We start from the raw sequence: 25785 nt of genomic DNA, 5'->3' as shown, positions 1-25785 counted from the left end.
TGCATGAAAAGGCAAATGTACTCATCTGAAACAGGGATGGGGTGTGGGGAATTGTAAAGGTGAAGGAAGTTATCATTGACCTTCATTTTCTGAAGCAGAGAAATATTAGCTGCCTCCCCTAAGACACACTCTGCCGACAATGTTTCTTTGCTTTTTCCACCAAAACGTGTAAGAGTCCGTACCTTGGGAAAGAGCGAGCCCGCAGCTGTTTAACGAAGGTCCGTGTTCCAGCCTGCACCGGTCTGGAACCATCATCTGGCTCCGTGTAGTCATGTCTGTGCCAGTTTCTCCTCTTCTTCACTACAAGTTTCAGAAGCGTTAAACTTTGAATTAGTTAAATCAGATGGCTCAGATTAGCAGTCATCCCATCAGTGAGACAGACATGCCTCAATCACATTACTACGATTAACAAATCTTACTGTTTTTATCAGGTGACACTCTACCCATTTTCAACAAATGAAATCTGCAGGACACTCAACAGTAATTCTCCCTACTTCTATAGCTCCTTCTACATGAAAACCTCAGTGCACATTATACACAATTCAAGACTCCATATCCAGTGCAACACAAATAAACAGTTGCAGCCTGAAAGTTGTCCAAATCTAAAAAAATCAGCAACGAAACTAGAAATTGAGCTTTAATTTCCTAAATTCCTTGGACTTTTTTTAATATATGGAAGAATCACACGTCTTGAATATCCAGAGACTTCGTTTTACAAATTCACACAAAATTAACAAGACCTAATCCCACTATGCTATCATCCTACGAGCAAGCCCATATCCAGTCTGATAATATTACTGCTATTCACTACCATATGCTATTTCTTTTATCCACTGCTTATGTCTCCCTAATGGTTTTGGGTGCAAACTGTTTTGGGAAAGAATGACTTCTGCAATACATATAACACAATCATTGCACCCCAAAACATACAACTTCAGAGTGATTTGAAGCTTTAATGCAATGTTACAGCATATTAATAAGAAACAAAAGATAAATTAAAGTTCAATTACAATTTTGGGAATCTGAAACTGAGAGTTCAATAGCAACAAAACTGCATTTTTAACAGTTCCTTATACTTAAGGGGCCAATGAAATTGAAAAACTAGACATTCTCATAAAAACTGTTGCAGTGAGCTCCCCATGACAAATGACAAATACCCAAATGAAAAAAAGAAAAATAATATTTTCATAGAATGGTTTTGGTTGGAAGGGACCTTAAAGATCATCTAGTTCCAACCCTGCTGCCATGGGCAGGGACACCTTCTACCACACCAGGTTGCTCAAAGCCCCATTCAGCCTGGCCTCAAACACTTCCGAGTTATGGCATCTACACCATCTCTGGGCAACCTGTGCCACCACCCTCACACTAAAGAATTTTGTCTTTATATCTAATCTAAATCTACCCTCTTTCAGTTTAAAGCCAGGGGTGACAAGGGGTGACAATGGGTGACCTTGCTATTTCACTAAAGGCCTCTGTAAAAAGTTATCTTACTTCTTATAAGCCCCCTTTATATATTTAAAGGTTGTACTATAAAACATTGTAAGCTGTATGCAGCGTCCCCATTTGAATTTTTCTACCTTGAGTGAAGCAGAGGACAAAGTGACCAATGATATCGTAGTGAACTTAGTGCCTGTCTTCAAATTTTCATTATTTCACGACAAATCATTTCCTAATGGATATCTCATACATTCAACTTCACCAGCCATTCATTTTGTATCTTCATTTATAAAGAACACAAGCTTACAGCTTTGAAAGGAAGTCCTTGGTTATATCACCCGTTTGTTAGCAAACTGCTCTCTGGAGCATTTCCTCTCTCTGCAAATAAACCTGCATCTGTCATCCTCAAGCTTTCAACAAGCTGAGAACAAATCACCAAAAGGGTGCCTCAGCAAAAAGGATCACCATCTCAGTCTTGGAAAGAAACTCCAGGAGTGGTGAACTTCCTACCTTTCTATTTACTTGCCAGCCTATCACTTACAACACTAAGAAACATAGTAAGGGTACAGACATTTTAAGGTCGCATTTCAGTTTTTCCTAAAAAAGCCAAACTCTGCTCCACAGCTAGATAGCTGCTAGTGGAGGACTGCCCCAAGATGATTTACTAACACCAGATTTATAACTTAACCACTAATATTAAGCAGAAATTAAGGTACATACGCTGAGGAAACTCACTAGAGGGAAAAATTACTGTTATTTGTCAACACAGAACGTGTTTTACAGGTGTCTACCAAACAGCTTGTAATGTAAACATGACACCCAGACAAAGAATTGCATTAATAAAAAATTTAACTTTATGGAACAGCTCATTCTTAAGTTTACGTAAGTCATGATGCTCCCAAAAATCTAAAAAAGTGCTAACAATACTGAAAACTGTAATAGGAAGTTACAGATGTAGGAGGGGAGAAAATAGTTTCTAAAAAGAAAAAAATTGGTGCTTCTCCAGAAAAAACAATTGGTTATATAGGAATAACAGGCATCATATCATCATTACACATAAGAGGCAATTATTCCTACTGATGATCTGTATCCTGCAGACATGACAACATGTACCCTTTAGAAGACATTTAAGAGAATAAACTGACATTTATAGCTCTTTGCTAAACTGAAAACCAGTGCTGCTTAATGAGCCAACTATCCAAACACTGTAAAACTTCATAAATAATGAAGCCAGGTTTATTAAGTTTTCAAAGCTATTTTCTCAGTCATAAATAATAATACAAGAAATTAGTAGCTAATACTAATTTGCAACAGAGTAGTTTCCCATAAATTCACTGCTGTTATAACAGGTCATTAAAATTGTAAGACGATACAGCTGCTTAAGAGACTTTATAGCACAGAAAGACTTTCTAAAGTCTGTCTTTCCAACACTTAAAAATCAGGAACTAAGGTAATTCTTCTACTTGTACTTGGCAATATATATCATCCTTTCATAACTAAGAGAACACTGAAGAACAGAAAACAATAATGAAAACTTTCTCTGCCTACATATCTCTTGATTGCAGAGCTTTTCTAACCCCTTAAGACATTACAGTAACAGTTGTAAAAAAAAAAAATTTAACCAAATGGATCCTAATGCTCAAATTAAAACAAACAAACCAACCCTAGAGAAGTTGAAACAGACATATAACACCTCCCCTCCCAATCACTCCAAACTAGTGGAAGGAAGCAGTGTTCACCCTTGGTGTTCCTGAAAATTGAGGCAAAACTCGCTGTGACAACACTAAAAACACACACACTAAAAGTACACCAGACAGTTGCAGGGAGGGTTAGAAAAAGAAAGGAGTGTGCTGGAAGTTTTCATGAAAAGTAAGCAGAAAGCTTACTTTTTTTTTTGTAATTACATTCCTTATACCCTCAAAACAATGGGCCAATAACTGTACCTACTTAGCAGACACTATTCCCTGCCTTCTCACACTGCTGGACAGTTTGCCTCAGAGACCACCACATGGCAGACTGCAAATGGGGACCATCAAGAGGTGAACAACCCTACAGTGAGGCTCCAAGTCTTGGAAGTGGTACTTCAGATGATTCCCAGTGACCAAAAGGGCAAGAGAAATTTTTCCATGGGAAGACTGAAAAATTCTAAGGAGCATACAGTAAACCACAGAGTACACTGCTAAGGCCTGGGACACCATCTCATACTGTCAGCTCAGACCAAGCACAGACACTACTACCACAGATAAAAAAATACAGGTTGGAGGGTATTTTCAGAATTTGAGAAATCAAAAAACAGATTAAGAAAGTATGTCCTGACAAACACAGTCCTGTTAATATTCACCGCATCTTGTGCTCTCTCAAAGCTCTGGACACTAGAGTCTGGTTGCAGATCTGACTCAAAGTATTCATGCAAATACAGCATTTTCAGACTTCAGGATCACTGAGAAAATTTAGAAAATAATATAATATGAAGACTCTAAACCAAATAATATTAAAAAAAACCCTCCATAGTATAGTACTATTTTTTTTAATTGTTCTTTTTTAATTGTTTAGGATTTTAGGATTAATTATTTAGCATTTTACATACACAGTTTCTCAATAAAGGTCTTATAAAATGGTTGTTCTTTCAAATCAAGAAGAGGATTTATGTTTTGTTTGAAATGCATGAAGAAACTGATCAGTTAATTTGATCTTTCTATCTAATTATGCAGTAGCTTTCTTTTAATTATTGGAACTTTTACATAATTAATTTTGTAGGATACTGAAAGTAACCACCCATTTGTACTATAAAGTATGTGTTTCTTGTATATTTTAAGTAATTTTTTTGCGCTATCTTATTTGATTATATGTACTAATGTCTGTTGAAATCATAGATATGATTCAGCTTCTTACAAAGTTGAATTTTTGTCTCTTTCAAAACTCTTAGACAAAGTGATTCTAGAATACAAAGCTGTAAATAAAAATGTTTTTTTTACTAACGTACATAATTTCTTATGACTGAAGCACTCTGGAACATTGCTGCCACACTTAAAAGTCATGAGACTTTATCAGTCTCTCTAAACACTGAAGTAAGCAGAGCCCAAACCACAAACTATCATAGATTTGATTCTGACAGCTGAGAACAATTAATAAAATTCCTTGTGAAGACATATTTCATTATATCACCTCTGCTTGGGTTGGTAAGTGACATGTCTGAAGCTTCTATTAAATCTAGATGATCTACACACTTGAAGCAATATAATTTAATAAGGATAATTTTTACCACAGATTCTTGTCTTCCTGAAAAAACTTTCAAAATAAAAATCGTTCTTATCTCACTGTCAAATTCCGCATTACAAGAAAGGTTATTCACAGGCATCAGGGTGAAGCATACTAGTTCTCCCAAGTCATGGGGTGAAAACAAGTTTCAAATTTACTGATATGATCCCTCTTCTACTCCTCCTCCTAGTCCCTCTATTCCATAGGAAAAAAGAGACAGAAAGGTGGGGAAAGAAATGGTTGTTGTTTGTGTTCTGATTTATAAGAGAAATAAGCAGATTTTTAACTGAAAATTATCATTGGAGTACTAAAAAACTACAAGCACATAAAACAGCATTTATCCTACCTTTTAGCAGACTGACCCTGAACCCATATATTACACAAGATACATATCATGCAACATATACTAATTACATCAAAAAATGACACTATCATTTTGTTCATATTCCACAAGACTATCACTGAGGGTGTAGCGGTTTTAAACTTATTTCTAAATGTAAAGTAAATTTAGCTTTGAAAAATATTCTAGATCTTAAGTCACTGTTGACTATAAATCATTATATGGCCTTCAAGGAGAAAAAAAACCACCAAACTAAAACACAACCAAATCCACATTAGAAAACACAAATGACCACGACTGTTTGGAGGTTAAAGGCACACATTGCATATACATATTCTTCCGGTCTGAACATAGAAACTTAATTCATTGTTGGAAATATGAAATTAATTTTTAGATTTTTTTACAATTCCATTTCCGTTTGAGAACAGAAGTCATGGGGGGAAATCTGTGGAGTTGAATAAAGCAGTATTCTTTCAGTAGTTACAGACAGACAAAAACTATTCCGTTTTCCCACTGCAGATCACTATAGCAAATTTGTCCACTGAAAGGAGAACCAGAGATGTCTCTTGCTCTCTGTTTCACACTCTTCTAGCAACTCATTTTGACCTTGGTGGAAACCTGTTTACAAATCAGAGCTGTGTAACTTCCAAGGACATAAATGGGGGGGGGGGGGGGGGGGGGGAACAAAAGCAAAAACAAACAAAAAAAAACCAAAAAAACCCAACCAACCAAACACTGCTCACAGGATGTTCATATTCTCAGATTTCACTAGAGTGTTGTGGCAAATAGCCTATAATCAGCACGAAAGGTAGGACACCTAATTCCTACATTTTTTCAAAGTTGTCTTCCATGGTATTAGAATTTTGATAATTAAAATGTAGGAACCTTGAAGCCATCTTTTGTATTTTCCTTTTTTTTTTTTTTTTAATTACGATTCCCTAATTTTCATTCTCTCACTCTCTGCCAAGTCCAGATTGTTTTCTTCTAGCTCTGTGCACTTCGATTTCTCTAATCTATAGCGGTGGCTTATATTTTATTCTATTTGCATCTCCACATCAGGGAACCTTTCAGAATGGTTTGTTTATTTTGTGGGTTTTTAATCAGCTCAGAGTTAGTCATGTAGAACCAGTACCTTCTAAATAATCAAACTCATCTTGACTATTCTTCTGAACGGTCTTTTTCAATTGTACATGGAGAGAAAACAGTCTGAACATGTAAAATGAAATCTGAATAAGCCATACTTACTTAGAGAAGGTCCATGGAGAATTGCACAGTTGGGACAATGGTATAGATCAATGTCAACAGCATGGTGCTCCTCTACCCCAACGCAGCTGGAATAATATTTTTTAAATGTTAATGAGAATACATATAAGGTTTATTTTTCAAGCTAAAAATAATTAAATCTTAGGGTTTTATCAAAACATGCTTACTCCACAAAATTATAATGAGATACCAAATTATCTCAACTACTGGGTTGCCACATAAATTTCGAGTAATAATTTCTTTACCACTGAACAGAGAATGCCATTAAAAAAAAAAAATCATAAAAAGGAAACAAGAATCAAATTTCTATAAAAGTGAGCAAATCCACAATATATACACACCATTACCTCTCAGCTCCCCAGAAACCTTTGATCCTAATTACAGGAAACAGTTTATGCAATTTTCGTTATAGACAGTGAGTTTAAAAAAAATCTGAAGTTCATGTGCTGTCAATTTGTAGAAGATATAATGCAATTTTTTCTTCTTTTTTTTTTCTGCAGAAAGCACATAACTGACTCCTACACCCAAGACAAATTAATGAAGAATACTTTGGTGTTCTTCCTGAAATCGTTACACTAGTACTAGCTTCCTAAGTTACACAAGTGACCACACAAATAACTTTGTAGAAGTGTTTTTGGTTTAAAATAGCAACAAGTATTTTAAAGAGCACTACACAGATGTAGTGCTTTCCCAGCGCACATTTTTCCCCGATAAAAGTCAAAGTGGGATTAAGATTGAAATCTTTATAATACTCCTGACAAAGTATCTACACCACTGATATCTAAATAACAGAATTTTAAAGACAAAATTAAGTACATTTTCTTAGAAGCTGAAATACTAGAGGTTAATTGGAGAAAACGTGTTTTTGCACAAAGTTCTCAAGAAAAAAAATGTAATCCCTGCTTGCTGGTCAAATCTGAATCCTGGCAGAGTTCTTCATTCTCTGAAAAGTTTATGGACGCTTACAAAACTGCTGACTTTACAGTCAATAAGAAGCAAGACTGCAACACTGAACATTTGCACCAAAATTAGATATGTTTACTCAGTGCACTCTAGTAACATAAGAACTTGAACAGTACTCCAGTCACGTAACCCATTTCATATCAGAAGTGTAATGACTGCTTAAGCACTGAGGTTTTGAAATGATCCAGCTCCACAAAGTCTTTTCCCTAGCAGCCTAATGCCAAACTGCTGACACGCTCCAGCAAGTGTCAGTACATGCTGCCAAAACAATACTCGAAGCAGTCTAGCACTGAAAGCACAATGAGCAAATCCAATCTGAAACTGAAGAGCATCTCCCATGCAACTCTCAATGAGAAGTACATCACTCTGAATACTCTGTAAACAGATTCAGCTAGTTCTACTTCTCCATGCAGTACATACCACATGAAATTTAGAAATTACATAGCTTTTTTATATGCACACTATTTTAAAATCTAAATACAAAACTCAGCTGCCATAGTTCATCGCAATTCTTGCAATATTTAGCATCTGCTTTAAGACCACAACTACAGGAATTGTTATCACTTGAAAATCCAGCTGACACATAAACAAAAAGGAAGGCAGAAGCAGTCTTTAAAAATGCATGTCCCATTTCCTTCTGCTTGTGTTCCCTCTCTTTTTATAGAATAGTTAAGTGACTCATAATCCTATGTATTATAGGAAAATTGTTTTTAAATGTACATTCTAAAAGCCCCAAATGAGAAGGCTGATTTTATACATCCTTAGGAATCTCATTATTTTGGCTAAACTTCTAATTTTTCAACAGCTAAAGATATTTATGTTCCACTGTATCTTGATCAAGTTTGCATTTCATCCTTTTTCTTTCTGTTTATCTGATACATTCATCATCACCCCAATCAGGTTATCTTTCTAACAGTAAGAACTTGGCATAAAAATATAGTAATACCTTCAGGCTTTGACAACTGTTTGTCATATTCTATTTAAGAATGTTAATTTTATCATCTCTTATAAAATGCTACAGGTAACAGAATTTCTGCTTTATTTTGAGGCTTAGCACTAACCACTTTTCTGACTTGATTAACTCCATAACCTTTCAGGAAGGTACATGGGATTTTGTGTACAGAGACTGGAATGGTATTAAAATAGCTGGAATATCCATTCAATAAGGAATGCAAACATTTTCAGTCTACTATTTATGCTGTAAACTCAGAACTAACTGGAAAGGCGAAACACTAACTGGGCATCATGGAAGTGAATCTCGTAGCAGTTGCCTGACTGAAGCAAATAGAAAACGAGGTGACAGCACCTGCATTGCCAAGGAACAAGCATTGCCAAGGATGCCACAGTGCCCATCAATCACACACAGCAAGTCACTTTCCTGAGTTCCTTTCTCCAACACACATAGATGACTCTGACATTAATCACTCTGGCTACTAGCAAGCAATCAATTACTGTGGTAAGTGCAACTTCAGACCTCAAGCATCAAAGCAAGGTCACCAAGAGGTAGCAGAGAGCCTGGAAAGCATTAACATACTCAAACACAGCAACACTCCCAATCCACTGATGTTTTTCTGAATGAAATATTATTACCCTTCACCTTGCAATCAACCCAATCCATTTGGGTTGAAATGCCTTTAGTATATATTACCTAGTTTTTAAATTGCTCATCTCCTGCAGGGAGGTGGTAGACTAATCCTCAGGAACAGTGAAATATTTATAGTATTACAAAATAGAATACAATAATACTAATTTAAAAACCAACTGTATGAGACTATGCAAAAATACATCCCTAATTCTATTCATGAAGGTGGAAGGGCTAAACAGGCCCAATATTAGTTGAAATGTTCTGTAAGGAGTAGCAAGGTAGAAAAATTTAGTTAAAAATAGATTCCATGACATCAGTCTGAGTGGTCAGACACTCATAACTTCCCCAAGGTGTCTACTATCAAGGCAGAGCCAGCAAGAGGTAGCAGAAGAATCAGGGAACTTACTAAGTTTTTTCACACACAAGAACGTGCCCGTACCTGGCAACTGAAGGAATCTCTTGCTACTAGAAGTTGGAGGAACCCGTTCTCCACACTTAAATCTCACTGGAAGGTGAATATTTTTTATGTAGTCTGAACTTTCCATTTGATTATTATATTTGTAGCAATGTAAAAGCAGCAAGTGTAAATCAAAAACAACCAGAAGAGGATGATCTAACATCTCTGAGAGGTACCAATGGACCTCTGCTTTTCTGTAAAGGGCAAATAAGGCTTCTTTCACAGGCGGAAAAAAATCCTGCAAAAGCTGGTCTCTACTGCAGTATTAATTTAGAATTTAAGAGATGAGTACAGATTATTCAGCATGACGGATTCAACAACTATTTCACAATTATGCTAGAATGTCTTGTACAAAGAATTTGCAAAAGTCCAAAACATTTAAAGGAAGTATTACGCCTGAAGATAAAACTGCATGGTTGTACACTGTGAGCCACCCAAGGCACCTGGCACATTTCTCCTACAGCAGCACAACATAAACAAGTATTGGATCCATGTCAGTCACCACACAGGCTGCTGCACCTTCCAAATCTAATACCTGCTTGCTTTCAATCCAGTCTGGCTTTTTTCTTGCCTACTTCTGATGTTATCAAGTACGACCACAACATTTTAGAGATTGCTTAACTGCCTCTGTTGGTAAGACAAAGAATCCTGGTTTAAGAAAAAAACTCAAAGCACTTGATTCAAGGTCTTATTTTCAGCGTCCTTTAAGAGATATGACTACTTGAAAAACTAATTATTTTCTTATTAAATTATTATAATTATCATCATTGTCTTCTTAAGATAAGTACCATATGTACTCTACCCTCACATAAAACTCCAACTATAAAAGGGAATGATTACACAAATAGCACTACAAAAGTAAAAAAAATGAGTGGTCTGAATGCCCATTTTCTCAGTTTAATTGGCAAGATATTCCAATTAGGAAATTTCCAAGATTCCCTGTACACAAGGCATACTGAAAATATAAATCTTGAAAACTGAGAGATGTAAGCAATTCTCAACGATCTAATAAAAGGACTGAGAAAAAGGATGAATCACCATCAACAGCAAAGAGTTAATTTGTTGAGATGTTGGGTTGTACATGGGGCACAATCCTCTTGGATTCCATCTTCTGTTCCTTTCCCCTATTGCTTCAATTCTATAAGGTCCTTTTTCACCTCTTTGAGTAGCATGTACAAACCAATCTAACAGGTTCATCTTTCTGGATGCACTTGTACATTTTAAGAAGTCTCCCACAACAGCTTCTACTTCTCTGCACACCAGCATGATGCTTTGCATCTATAAGCTTCACAGGACAGGCCATCACAGGCATGTTTGCCCACTTCTTCAACAGATATTGTTGGATAGATATTGGTTTACAACTAGGCATTGATTTACAGCTCAAAATTCAGCCAAAGTGGTTTTTTTAAGTCTCTTATTTCTTATTGGGACACACTAAGTTCAAGCCCCAAGACCTCTTGGTTTTCCACAGTCTAATCTCAACAGTCTGACTTTTTTTGCTGTAATTGTGCAGTAAAAATGCACATTAGTGGCTCTTGCTAGTACATTTGATTAGGCGCAGAACCTTGCACCTTTTCCAAGCTATAAAATTACTTAACATTACATTTTCCAAGATCCCCTTATCTTCTCCCTGAATAAACACTATGGATAATCTTTTTCTTTCTGTACTATCCTGTTTCTGAACAAAAACTTGGCACATCCTCTTCATGTCCACCCTTGCATCAGCACCCACAACCTCTCCTTGCTATGCCTCAGTGAGCACTGCAGGCTTTATCTGTAAAAGGAGAAAAAAAGCACAGGTCTTGACATCCAACAGGAAAAAAAAAGAAATCAACAAAAATCCTGGAACAGTGGAAAAATACTAGAGGTATCAGAGCATGTTCCCCCTTACCAGGAATGCGGGGCTATAGACAATTACTTAGGGGCATGGCATGTTTCCTATCATCTGACAGAGCAGATTCCCAAAATTGTTTTTCAATTTCCAGTAATCCACAGAACAGCCAAGAAGATACATAGATATTGAATCTCTACTGTATCTTAACAGCAATGAGGAAAGGAACAAGTCACTTCTAGAAGTAGTAAAGATTCATTAGTAACAGGACAGCCTTAATTGTCCAAAAACTGAAGTCACTACCACAGGGTACAGCTTCTCATAACATTAAACTCAGCGGAGCTGTGGATGCTGAAAAAAGGTCCCACCCTCCTTCCTCCAACTGTCTGACCATGGGCTTCCATAGTTTCTCTCACCAGTACCAGGGAGCCACAAGACAAGTCAGTTCAATAAACTGATCCTAAGGAAAAGAAACTAACTGCCACTCAACTCACTTTTTCAGATAGGCTTTAGAAACCTTAACAATAAGATTCCTATAAATAAAAAGGTACATGTTACAGTTATATGCAGTCATTTAGCAAATATATAGCTTAATATTATTTTAGAGACATTATATATGAAAGAAAATATTCTGTTATTTCATTTCTACACTGTTTTGTCTTTCTAAAAATGATTGCTAAACCATAGGAAGGAGACAACTGTTTAGCAATCTTATGCTGACAATATAGCTTTTTAGTATCAGGCCTTATTATCAAATTTCAAATAATCAAGCAGTAAAGTATACCGAGCAAATACCACTGTAAGTAGTAGGCAAGCATTATAACAAATTTCCATTTTACCTGTAACAAGGTCTGCAGTTGCTACATTCAGTCCTAATCTGTTTGAGCATAACAAAACCCAAAATACTATTGCATTTATTGCCAAAATTGATTAGCAAGCTTGCAAGTTATGCAAAGAACAGCTTCTCCTTTTCCATCCCAAGAACGCAAAGATAAGCACAGAATAGGACGCCAGTTTGGCAAATTTTAAGGAACTCTGGTTGGTCATTTACTTCAAGCCTCTGCCTTCCAAAGTGGGAAAAGGATGCCAAGTATGCAATATTTACAGGTTTAAACAATGGAAGTTCTAAAGATGTCTCTACCACAATCAAATAGCCACATCTGCCACTCATTTGGCACAATATTTAAATACTTCATTAGGAACAGAAAGGCAAAGTCCTAGTGTGACAATACTGTTGACAGGCTCCATATCATCCCATAGCATCAAAGTAGCTAAAAATTGAAGTTTATTTGAAGAACAGTTTAAAACTTAAAATAAATGTAGTGAGCTTTAAAAACCTGAACCTCAAACTAGCTAGATTTCCCCTCCAAGCCCCCTCTTCAAAATGAATGCAGGTACACCAAAGGAACAAAACTGACCAAAAGAAACCACAAAGCAACATGAGAAAGTGAAAGGAAACACCAGCTATCTCTTCACCTTGCCATGATAAGCATGGCAACAGTTTTGGAATCACAGCAGGCTTACAAGGATTTACTTTGGCAATTAAACAATTTTAGAGAAATGCCAAACTTCTATGCACTAGATACAGAACCATACTGCCTTAAAATAAATCAGAATAAAATACACAACATAAAAATATTTGACCTTTTGACTTTGCCATATTCACTTTCCAAAACAAAACACCATTTAATGAACATGCATAAATACACTTTAAAAAACAATTTAAAAAATAGAAAAACAGAATAACAGTTATATGTAGCAAACATTCCCCTCTCCCAAAGTTACTAATTTTCTCCAGGAAAAAAAAAATTAATAATACATTTTTTAAGATTTGCATAAAATATATGCATGTTGGCCCAACAGCACACCTAGTTTTAGTACATATTCACTGACACACATTCCACCAACCAAGTTCTTAAGGACAGAAAATTACATGTAAGGTCAACTCTCAAAATACCTGAAAATATACTAACTTATTAAATATTGCATCATCCTACAACACAGATAAGAATCCCAAGAATAACAATGCTGTGTGCCACAATATACATAAAACTCCGACCTTTGATTGCACAGAGACATCTGTTCTGATACTTCCAAAGTCCTAAGAGATCACGGTCTACTTCCGATTAACCATCAAACTGCACATTAAAAATGCTAATGTTCATTACATAGGTTTAGACTTTCCTAATGTAATGGAAACCTATTGCTTTTAAATTATGTAATATTTCTCAGAAATGAGGTATTGCAGTAACACACACATGCAGAAAGGTATATGACCTATTTTGAATTCCAAAGGGCCTTCCAAAGACTCAAACTTCCTGCACCTTTCGAAATTAAATTTTGTGTGATAGCTATGCTAATGCTGTCCTTTCAGAAGACAGTTTTAATGGCAATACTCAGGCACAATTTTCCATTGAGAAAGAAAATTAGTATACATCATTTCTTTCTCAAGTAACAGTGCTTTTCACTCCCTCAAAGCACAGAGATTAAGATAAATAAAATCTTGTCAAAGAAAACTCAACTCCACAGAACAGACTCTGAAAACTAGACACCCAAAAGGAAAATTACGGTCAATGGAACAAAGCTATCAAGTTACATAATAAAATATATTCAGCTACAAATACAATAAAACCTTCTACCTACATCTACGATGTAGCTGCATATTCAACACAATCATGATGCTACCCAAAATCTCAGGGAAACAACAGTGCGGTGCATTATTTGTAAACTGGCTCTTTCGTTCCACAATTCCAGTCCACTCTGAAAACAAATTGGTATGTTTTCAAAACTTAACACATGCTTTTTCTCCAAGATCTGGATTTTAAGTACAATGAGTTCAATTTATTGAAATTGCTAGAATGAAGGTAAGAAAGAAAGGGTCATAACTTTTACAAAATACTTTGATAACTGAATATCTGGTATAATCAACATATTCTTACTTCTAATCATCTATAAAAAGATTGTGTGGAAAGCTGATTTTCTATACAACAATTTCATGCAACTATTAAGAATTTAAGCAAAATAAAGCAAAATGACTGTTCAACTGAAGACCAAGAACTACATGCTCAGAAAATCCAAACAGCATTACATGCAAAAGTACACACTGAGGTTAAACAACATTTTTGCTACAATGTAAGACTGTTAGAAAGAGACACACAGTCCAGGTTAATTCATAATGGCCTCAACCATCATGTATTAATGTGCAGCAGTTTTATGAGAAGTACTTTTCATAATCACTATTTCTGACAGAACCAACTTAACATTACAGAAGTACTTCTGATGTATTCCTTCTGCTTTGTATCATCTGGTAAGCATATACCAAATTTCTCTGTCCTTCCTATGCCAAATGGGATTACTGATTGCAACAAGCTACTTTAAAAGAGTATTTACAATTAATTTTTGTCCCTGTCCTTTTAAAATCATTATTTTAGAGAAATGAAGGTCTGAAGGTGCCTAGACATTTTAGTGTAGATTTGGGTAAAACAAACTGCCTCAAGACAATCAGAAAAATAATATTTAAGAAAACTACAGCAGATCTCGAAACTAAACAGCTTGTCAGTGAGAGCAGAGAAAAAAGCATTTTAAAAGCAGCTGTGACAGCTGACGGCCTTATTTCAGTGTGAAACCAATGACAGAAACCAGGATGATACCAGCAAGAGAATCAAGACATAAGATTTGTAGGAAAGAAAGAAAAAAATATCCATTGATCTGTCCTGAAGAAATTCTTTTTTAAAACCAACAATCTGTGTAATCCTTTGTATACGAAGCAAAATGCAGTGCTCAGGAATTACAAACATTCTCTACAGCAGTTCAGATTCATCTTTCTCCATTCATTTTCCCAGCGCGGCCAGACTGACACACCAAAGAGAAGGAGGAACAATAGTCCAGTCTGACTTCAGGCACTGTATCTTAGTGGAGTTGCAATTGCTTGAAGCCTGTTGGAATAAATGAGAGCTATCCTGTCCTTCCCATAACTGATGCAGGAAAGAGGATTAACATTGGATTTCAATTAATTCTAGGAACGCTGGAGTCCCAATTTATCTGACCGCAGCCAACATGAATTTCAGTCCGGGTTATAATGCACAGTCTACAACAGTTCTGTTTCCCTAGGAGGTAGTATGGGCCCGATATACACAAAGGAATACACATATTAGTATTTGTTTCAGAGAGAGAAAGCACTGCAAGAGAGAAAAAAAAAAAAAAAGACAGAAATAATCGCCCTCATATATACTAATGACAAAGGTTTTCTAGGTGTTTAAGAAAGTTTTTCAATTATGTATTTTCATCTCCTCCTCAAGACTCCAAGTCAACAGAAGTTTACCTCTTCCCCTGAGACATACCACTACCTAGTAAAACCCCCTGACACATAACTGCATCTTATTTAGGTAATTTGCCTTATTTCAATTTTCAGCCAGGATTATTCTCTTACAATTGTGCTTACAAATAAGAAAAAAAAATCGAAAACTTAAAACAAGCAAAAAATAAGTACTTTAAAATAATACCTTCAAAACCAGAGGTTTTAAAGGCAGAACTGACACTCTGTCTCGATTCTATGAAAAGAAAAATACAAAACAAAACAAACAAACAAAAACAAAACAAAAACAAAACAAAACAACAACAAAAAAAAAAACGCCCCACGCCCCACCACCAAACCACAAAATCTTCAACCATTTAAAACAGCTGCCATAGTTGAGAGACATCTTAAACTGAGTGCTTGTGTGTGGTTGTATTCTACCCAAGAACAAACTACTACTCCAAATGGCTACCATTACCTGCTCAGGAGAAAAACAGGAAGAAATAAGCTAAGCTCTACAGAGATAACGAGAAGATAAAAAAGGGAAGTCAGTATACAAATTAATTAAATTTTCAGTCATTCAGGAATAAAGCAACTATGAAACTTCAATACAGCAAATTAAGGCTATATATTATATGGCCTTTTATATATATATATCATATACAAATTACGGAATCAGCATCTCTGGAAGTGTTCAAAAAATGTGTGGATGTGGCACTTGGGGACATGGATTAGTGGTGAACATGGCAGTGTTAATTCAATGGTTAGACTCAATGATCTTATGAGGTCTTTTCTGATCTTAATGATTCCATGATTCAATGATATATAGTCCAGACACATTTGCCCACCTAACTTTTACATTCTTAGTTTTTTGTCCTGAGCTTCTTCAGCTCCAACTTGCCCATAGACTCCTGTTAATTCCCACTAGCCATCCTAATGAAACATTGCACATGATATGGTTAAGATCTACTGGCATCCCAAGTTTTTTGACCACAATCAACAGAAATTTCAGTGCCAGTGCAGTTTCCTATTAAGTAGAGCGAGGGCCTTTTATACACAGAACAGACATATTAGTTACTTGTTTCTAAGAGAGAGGACATTGGAAGGGAAGGAAAGAAAAGAGAAATTAACAGAATTAAACACAGAAACATCCTATGAAGAGAAACTGAGGGTCAACCCAAAATGCCAAACAAATCCTAGGAAGCCATTACATGATATAGCTTGCATTAATCTAACAGCTTGCACCCACTGGAAGAGGCAGGTTACTCATTCCCTTCCAAGCAAGCACTCCTATTCCCCTTCCCTGCAATGGCCTTGGTACTTGCCAGGTTACAAGGCAACCTGTTTTCACTCGTTTCTCTGACAGAAAGTAACCTCACCAGTCTTTTGTCTGTTTATCGAGCTAGCTTACAGCACAGCTGGGCAACTGCCAGAGCCAATTCATGAGAGGGAATGGAGCTACGCAATCTAGAGAGAGGGATATGAGAAGTAGGATTGCTCCTCTTGGCCATGCAAGTCACTATATCTGGTCAGGCCTACCAGTGGACTTCATTATTCAGTAATACCTAGAACTACTCCGACCTAATAGATAAATTGCCAATAGTTTACCAATTAGATTGCAGGGAACATCCCTGCAATGTGGAAAACTTCCTAGACTTTAATCATACACCCCGCATAACATCAAGGGAGACATTACTAAGTCCAAGAGATGCATGCATTGGCACTAGATGTTATATATGAGCCAAGGTTTTCTTAGCACAACATTTAAGATGGTCTTAGTCTGAATGCCTTTAGGTACCCAGTCCTTCTCTGATGAAGTGCCTAATCAGCTCCTTGAGACCAGTTATCTGTAGCTCCAGTTACAGGAGCAGCTGATGCAAGTACCAGGCAGATGTCTGACCTTATGTCATGACCGGTATGTTATTTGCTTACAAAACACTCTTTCCAATATCTCACTAAAGTACCACAGTAACTATAAAACGAGTAATCCTAACAGTTTGGAAGATACATTTCTAAACATGGGTTTTCATAAAGCAGGGCAAGATTAGAAGGACAAACTTTCAGCTAGATTCTCACCTTCTAGTTTAAAAGAAACATGATGAGGATTTTGAAGCAGGAAGATATCTATATGCTCTTATTTAAAGAAATATCACTATCAGGGAAACAACAAGGTTTAATGTTTGGGGTTTATTTTTTAGAGGCTGATCAGAAAAAAAACTCACTAATGGTTCTTTAACACTCACTGACTTGCATACTCACTCACAGCAGTTTCTAAATTCCAGAATTATCTACACCCAAGTCTCACAAAAAAAAAAAAAAAACATTTATGTAACAAACATCTCTAACACTAGTTTTAGTTCAACCACCTCTTTTTAGGCAATCTGCACTGTAAGCATTTTTAAATTCATCTGGGAATGTTTTGGTATGTCTTCAGCGGTTCCATTTCCGTCTCAATAGCTACAAGTGTTGAATGTTCCTCATCAAGGAAGTGCACGGACTGCAGCCTCCTACAGAGAGTATTAGCTGGTTATTCTGGTTGCCTAATGAAGATGAGCTGTTTAGAAAGATCAGGTTGTTTAATAAAGATGAGCTGTTTAAAAAGATCATGAAGCCTGACAAGTACTATCAGTACTGTGTTATTTTATGCAATGCACAGTCTGCAACGCTTACGACATCCTGAGTAACACTGCCAGTAGACACCATCCGATCTGTCTTGTTCTGAAGTATCTCAAGTGATAAAAAAAGGTTTGGAGGTGAACAACAACAAACCAAAATGACTTCCTAACCTGAGGGCATTGATTAGGACACTAATTATTGTTTTTAAACTGTGCTCCTTTAATTGGAAAATGATGTCAGGAATAATTTGAAAATGTGATTTTCTCCTATCGATACTAGACAATACCATTTTCTGTCTCCCACATTCTAGCACCAGCAACCAGTATTAGCACAACCTTAAAACCACATTGCTGCAAATGCCTTATTCTGGGTTACTGTGTGTCTGGTTTACTACTTTTACAGACTGCAGCTACAGCAAACTTGGCTTCAGCCTCCTTTACACACCTTTTAATTGGCTCCTTACACCAAATACACTTTACCACCTAGCTGGGTTAAAAATTTCTTATCCTGATTGGTTTTAAAGACCTCCTGGAGCCTTCTCCTAAGTAGCCTTAAAAGCCACAGTAGCATTCAGAGTGTCTGCAGCTGTACCTGAAATAAATCTTTTATTGCCTTCAAAATTCAACTCATTAAGTAGTTCTCCTTTAAGAAAAATAAAAATCGAAGACATTTTTAAACTCCTCTGCTTCTCAGATGAGTAATTCCTCCTCCAGCCTACAATATTTTTCAGACATTGCTAAGAACTTTTTAGTAAGCTTTTTAGTAAGCTGAATAATTTCTTCATCTTCTAACCACAACACAAAATAATACATGATGGCTCCTAAAGCTTTGAAATACCTTACTTTTATAAGGCAAATAGACTTGCAGTCAATAGCAAGTAGAGACAGATGCTTCATTTCTGAAGAAATCTGAGAGCAAACTGGCTCATCATCTCTAGCTCACCATGCTCGTTTCAAAAGCAGATGGAGTATCTGATTACATTAACTTCTATTTAAGCTATGATACAAGCAAACTGTTTCAGATACACAGATAATGAGTCTAAATATCAGATGTTACATTGGCTGGCTGGCAGAGCTGTAAGCAGAATAAGCTCCTTCAACCAACTAGATAATGCCTATAATTTAGAGATCTTTATTGGATTCTCAGCTGCTTATAGAGGTCCAGAGGGGCATACCAGTCAAAACTGCATCCATGCAGTCCATAACATCTCAAGAAGTTACTTTTACACATTATTCTATCTACAGAAATCTAACTGTTCAATCCTCTTCAGATGGAATTAATGGAGCACAGTAATTTTCAGACCATGTGGAAACTTCAAATAGTGCAGAACAAAAGTAAATAGAATTTTGAGGTTGAGTTACATCAGAACTAAGAATGAATTTTATCTGCATCCATTATTTTTATTCTGGATATAATCTGACATGCTGATTTTAATCTCAAATTCTTAAAAGTTCAGATCCAGGTTACCAAAACTATTTTTGTTCTATCATAAAGCTATTTAGAATCATCTATAATATTTGCAAAACCACAAATCTACATCTTATATTCCAGACTTTACATACAAACACTTTCAAAAGTAATCTTTAATTCAGTCTGTGCTCCTCAGCTCCACAGCTTTTATATGGGGAGAGGAAAAAAAAAGGTTTTATCCATGTATCAGTGTATGTATAGTGTATGTACATACAGCTCTTACAATACCTTCTTCTTCATAATGGAGAAAACTCTCATAATTCAAACAAGAATGCTCAAAAAAACGTACAAGGAAAGCATGAAGCATGAAGCAGAGGACCTAGTGAAAAAAGTCTCCTGAAAAAAATCACAGGAGACATTAAGGTTCGCTTATTGTGAAAAACACAAAATTAATTCTTTGAGAGAAAACCTCTAACTCAGCCAGCATGTGCCACATTCCCTGGCATCTAAGCCACAAGGCAAGCACAGCTGCCATACTTCCAAACTACCGGGCACTAAAAAGTAGTTATGAAGGGAAAAGCTTTTGTTTTTCCAAGCAAGATGGCAGCAGCGCTTATTTAGGGTGTAGGAGTTCAAGCCCACACATCTCACGGGCATGTTCACCTCCATGTTACTTTTCGTATAAAGATACTCTTTATCTCCCCCACTTATGACCTCCTACTCTGCAGAAAAGTATCCAAGAATTATATGCCCAGAACAGAATGTAACATGACCCAAACACAAGTGTTTGGTTAAGGCACTCAGACTTTGACAAGATTATCTTGAGTTCTGGTCCCTGCTCTTGACATTACTGAACATATACATACAGTAAACATGAATTACAGCACAATCTTTTCCAGGTCTTAAGACATACTGATACTTTTTCTTAGTCTTCTGATTTAATAGTGCTTCTTACAGGAACATAATAGTCTATGCTGTGACTGTGAATGCACCTGTTTTCCTTTTAAAAAAGGTAGAACTGTCCATTTCTCTAAATATTTCAAGAACCAGAGAGGACTTTAAATTTGCCTAAAACCTGCCTCATACCTGCCAGGCTTTTTGGAAGCTGTTGCTTTTCTAGCTTGAAAGTAATAGTAATGTTTTGCTTTTTTGTTACAACCTCCACTAATGTAATCTGAAAGTGCCAAAAAGATTTTTCTTTAATAATTAGCAAAAAGTAGTAAATACTTGACAGGAGAAAAATCCTTTACCACAAGTGTTTTCTAGATAAAGATTTAGAGGTCAATGATCTTTAAAGAGCCTTTAATGAGTCTGACAATTCACTGAATGTGAACCATTAAGCCATTTTCTTACAGTTCAATTACAGAAGAAAAGTTTATTTATCAATTTGTTTAAATTACATAGCACTGGCTATGAAACTAAAACTAAAAATACTAAGAAAAAAATAATCAAGCTATTTGAAGAGTGAGAATTCCCCAACCTTACAATATAATTTGTAGTACATTAATTCAAATACACTCAGAGTCAGCTTTCTTTAAAAAGACTTTTTTTTTCTTTTAGCAATGCAAGTTGTAGAGTTACATAAGACAACCTCAAACTGCACATCTATCTTCAGAAAATGCAATAATTAAAATTGGACTTGATGCAGCTGATTCACATTACATTCCATTCAGAGAAAGTTACTGAAAGTTACATTTTAAATTTAAATTAATTTTAATCATAGCTTCTTATTTTCTGCACACCAATAAAGCCGTTTCCACCTAACCAATAACTCAGCCATGCATTTGTATCAGCAAGCATCACCAAGCCTACTGGCTGCATTAGAACTTGGATCTTCCACACATCACTTCAGAGTGACTGGCCACTGTAATGGACATTTTAGCACAGAGGCTTTTTTTCAGTCACAAATTAATGTTCAAAATTAACTTCTACTGCAAGAGTGGGAAGTTTTAATATCCCCCAAGTATTCTTTGTTCTGGTAACAGTTTTCTTCCCCATTGTCTTCAGTTTTCTGACACCTTTCCATCCAGCTTTTCACCTAGAGGACTATCTCTTCTTCACTAGGCTGCTTATTTCCTTTGTAGATACCCCATGTGAACAGATGTTCCAATTTTTCAGACACCTGAAAACCAGAAGTCCCATTCAGTTACTTTCTGTCTGGTACGGAATTCTGAAAAGGAAGTATCTACTTACTCCCATCCTCTTGGCATATATTCAGTAAGTTTCCAACAATGATCATCTAGAGATTTACAGTTTTTCTTCTAAACACATGGCAAGCATATTAAGGGACAAAGCACATTTCCTAACAAAAACCCCATTCCAAAGTATCATGGTGCACAAACTTCATAGAAAGCTGATGAATTTCTCAGAGGCTCAGAACAATGCCTACATTCACACTAGAAAGATGCCTGTCCAGCTTCCTCAGGTTGGCATAATAAGAAATAGAATTTTACCACATTGTGTTAACAAACACATTTATATAAAACACATTTATATGCTACTTCTATTTCCAAATTCTCCATTAACTGTACCAAAAGAAAAAGAAAAGAAAAAAAAAACCAACAAAAAACCTAACCAAACCAACAAAAAAACCTCACACGCACACCTCCCAAAAAGAAAAGAAAAAAGCAAGCTCCACAGAAAAACAGACTATTCAAAGCATTTACTAATGTGTTATGAAAAGCATGTTATAGTTTACTAGTGTTGCCCTGGAATGGTGTGGAAAACTGCAGACAGACTTTACTGCTTCAGTCTGCTATATGGTCCACAAGCAACTCTCTGGGAATTGTCCATGTAGTTTGCATTGAAAACTGACCTCACATACTACAAGATTTGTTCACTTCCATTCTCAGCACACATGTACCAAAAGCAGTAAGGAATGCATTGCAATTCACTCTTAATCACATGATGTAAATGTATCAGTGCCTGCTTCATGTAAGCTTAGTCCAGACAAACAAGATGTCTGCTCAGAATCATTTCACTGATCATCTGACCATATTTAAAGGCTGAAGCTTTATTTGCCCATGTTTTACCATTTTTTCATGACTTTATTTCATTTCCTTGTCCTCCTCCACACATAACATCACTGTTTAAGACTACGTGTAGCATCAAAGAAAAATGAGCATTAGATACAGTGCAACCCTATGAAAGACCGAGAGATTCAGCCAGCTAGAGACCTTGCTGGGGAGAAAGAAAAAAGGCTCAAGAGCACTAATGTGCAATAAACAAACAGGACTGTAGACAAATCTTGTATCTATTCCTTAATGTTAGGAATAACCTTTGGGAAAAGACTGCTTGTATGCAAGGCATCTTCGTCAGAAGTAAGTAATGACACCTGGCATTAACACGTTAAACACTGCCACCAGTGATATCCTCCTTTCACCAATATACAGGACTTGGATCTCTCTTATAGTAATAAATCTATTCAGTATCCAGTACCAGAACTAACTAGGAGTAAAAAGGTTTATTATTCTACAAAGTAGAGGGTTTGTGGTTTTTCATTAGAAAATAGAATTATTTTCACAGTCAAATAAGGGCCAGGAAGATGAATGCATTCTTATTGGTGATGGTAGCTAAGACACCAATTTGAAAAAAACAAAGGGAAATTGGAATTTGCCCTTACTAGTAAAATAGAAATGACAGAATTTGTAGAAGCACTTAAGATATACACCTTCACTTCAGAAAATTTTGATTTACTCAAATGACGCTTCTAACTCTAGTTAATACCTAAATCCTCCAGCTTCATGATGCCTCAAGCACAAGCCAGCTGACCATGCTGGAAGTGTAAGTACAGCCAAGGCATCTGCTTTCACTCAGTTAAATGTTAAATAAGCACTTTTCAGCGAGGACGTTAGTCCAATCACTCAATACTACAGCTGTCCCGTTCGTTCTTAGCAAGAATAAGAACAGCACTCTAAACTCCTTCTGTGATATTCATTCCATCAGAGCAGCACATTTTACCGCCGTGTTAAGAGATGCGAAGGGATGCCCCCAGATGCCCTCGCTGTTCACACAGGAGAGCACAGCATCAGGGGCAGAAAGTTGCTGCTCACCTTTGCCTCACACTGATCTGTCCTCCAGGCAGACAAATACTGTAGTCAGAACATAACTTGAGATTCAGAAGACTACATGTGTACACCTTTTTCCTAACACTCTTTCGGTCCCCTCTTACATAAGCAATGAAGCACAGAGAAACACCTAGGACAGAGTGTTTGGGCTTGAGGCTGTGATATGTCAACACAGCACACCTTCATGAAATAAAAAGGGATAACACCATCCTGAGAGACAGATTGGCAACATTTGCCTGAGCACAGTGTCACACGAGCACAGCTACCTTGCTGTTGATACTGTTCCTAGACTGCTCCATACAGCACTCCACAGCTCACAGATGCACCCACCAACACCTCCGAAAGCCCTACGTTAACTCGCAATACCTCATTTCTCTTCTGCTTGTTCTTGACACCGAGTTTTTTAAGTCAAGCACATGATGTAATCCTTTAGTGAAAAGATCCAAATATTTTTGTTATTGAAACAAAACTAAAAATCTGTACCTTGGGCAAGCCAACTAGAAGTTTTACAAGTACTACTGGGTAATAAGACACAGCACTTTCTTTGGTTGCTCTCCATTTATCTGATCTGGCCTTTGTTTATTGGCAGTCAAACATCAATATCCCAAAAGAAAAATGTCAGTCTCTTCAGAAAATACTGCCTGACAAGTGGCAAGAATGACAGATCAGATCAATCCCATGCCTTCAATATCAAAGATTCCATTTCTCAGAGAGTCACCTTTCCTTGCACTCACTTCCATGAATACTGATTTAAGAGCCTTTAAGTGAATAAAGCATTAATGTAAACAGAATAAACACAATTAAATTTATGAAATTAATTTCCCAGGCTAGATGCAGTGTCAGCTGACAGTTTCAGATGAAAATAAATAGACTTCATACCACAATATATTAAAAATCTACAACAGTCATTCTCACTCCAGTTGGCTTTTAAGACAGAATGATGTGGGAGGGTTTTGTAAAAAAAGCTTTCTTGCTTTTGTGGCAAACATCAGCATATATGCCTGCCTGAGCAACAATGAACTCAATATTTTCAAAAAGAAACCAGTTTTGAAGTCTACTTTAGTTAATGCTGAAGTAATGGAGAAACCAGTATTAAATATTAATTCCATTCAAAAGCAGAATTGACCTGAGGAGATGTAACTAGCCACATAAATCCACATTACCACCATACAGCAGACATCTCAAGACTATTCATACTCCATAGACTGTTAGTTCTGTGTATTCACGAGCTAATGTTGCAACACATTAGAAAGGACTGACAAATGAAAAATAGTTAAACTATTTTAAAAGCTATATATTTCACTAAAATATCTCTCCTACATCGACAATACAGCAATAGCAATGTTGTTAATTGAATTTTCGTACTTGAGCAATGAGACAAAAGGTAAAATTTCAGCATGTTTACGGTTTTAAGCATGCACGTTGTACCTACAGAAGTCTTTACCGATTACTCAGAGTTGTTTTGAGACAATGGTATTCTATTTTACAATGATGTAGGGAAATTACAAATATTTACATGAAGAGTATTAGTTCATCTTCAACTTGTGCAAACTATTATGTCAACAGAATGGAGACACTGTTTTACATGATCTTTCAAAAGATGATGCAGACAGTGCATAGAAAACTGCACTGAGCATAAAAAAACCTACTAATGAATATGAAAACTGTCCACAAAAAGAAAAGCTAGAAACCACAAATGAAGAATGAAAACAAAATTAATGTGATTTTGCCCACTGGCAGTTAACAGAGTGATACTCCACTGTAAGGCTTAATCCATTTTACTGCCATTGTGTTACCCTAAGAGAACTCAGCATTATCAACAGATTGAGATAAGCTTAAAATAAAAGAACATATTTCACACTCTGCACTGTAGCACCTAGCAAATATATATAGAAATTAAGTGTACCAAGCAGCAGTCTCTTACCTGAGTAGTTTCTAGATACAAAATTCACAAAATAGAGCCTTCTGAAAACATTTTGAACACTTCGGTCAAATCGTGCATGTATTAAACATAACAAAAGGAAAGGAAGATATTGAAGTGCTACATAAGCACCAACAAATGACACTTTGGAGTATAAAATCATCATAACTGTACTAGCTAATAAAAAATTCACTACTACATAGTTAAATTACACATAAATACTTAACAGTGCCTTTGTTTGTAAAGTCAAGAACGGCCAAAGGAAAAAATATTGTACCAAAAATACAGGTCAACTATAATATTATAAAAAATTAAGGTATTTTCAATCACTAAATCTGAACAC

General features: G+C 36.2%; 1 protein-coding gene across 2 annotated transcripts in view; it reads right to left on the bottom strand.

Moving 5' to 3' along the window:
• The window catches only part of KDM7A (lysine demethylase 7A), a 69303-nt gene that overhangs the window by 37019 nt on the left and 6499 nt on the right, over nucleotides 1–25785 (bottom strand). For both annotated transcript variants that reach the window (XM_027743816.2, XM_027743817.2), the window contains exons 2-3: nucleotides 6281–6366; nucleotides 183–300 (exon numbers count right to left, since the gene is read on the bottom strand). In XM_027743816.2, coding sequence (XP_027599617.1) covers nucleotides 183–300; nucleotides 6281–6366 — 204 coding nt within the window. The remainder of the gene's footprint in view (nucleotides 1–182; nucleotides 301–6280; nucleotides 6367–25785) is intronic.

This window comes from Pipra filicauda, unplaced genomic scaffold (genome assembly GCF_003945595.2).
Source record: "Pipra filicauda isolate LSUMZ 115617 unplaced genomic scaffold, ASM394559v2 scaffold2_size9829703_pilon, whole genome shotgun sequence".
In the NCBI taxonomy this organism is placed as follows: Eukaryota; Metazoa; Chordata; class Aves; order Passeriformes; family Pipridae; genus Pipra; species Pipra filicauda.
Note: the sequence above shows the minus strand (reverse complement) of the source record. Positions and strands in the feature narration are given on the sequence as shown.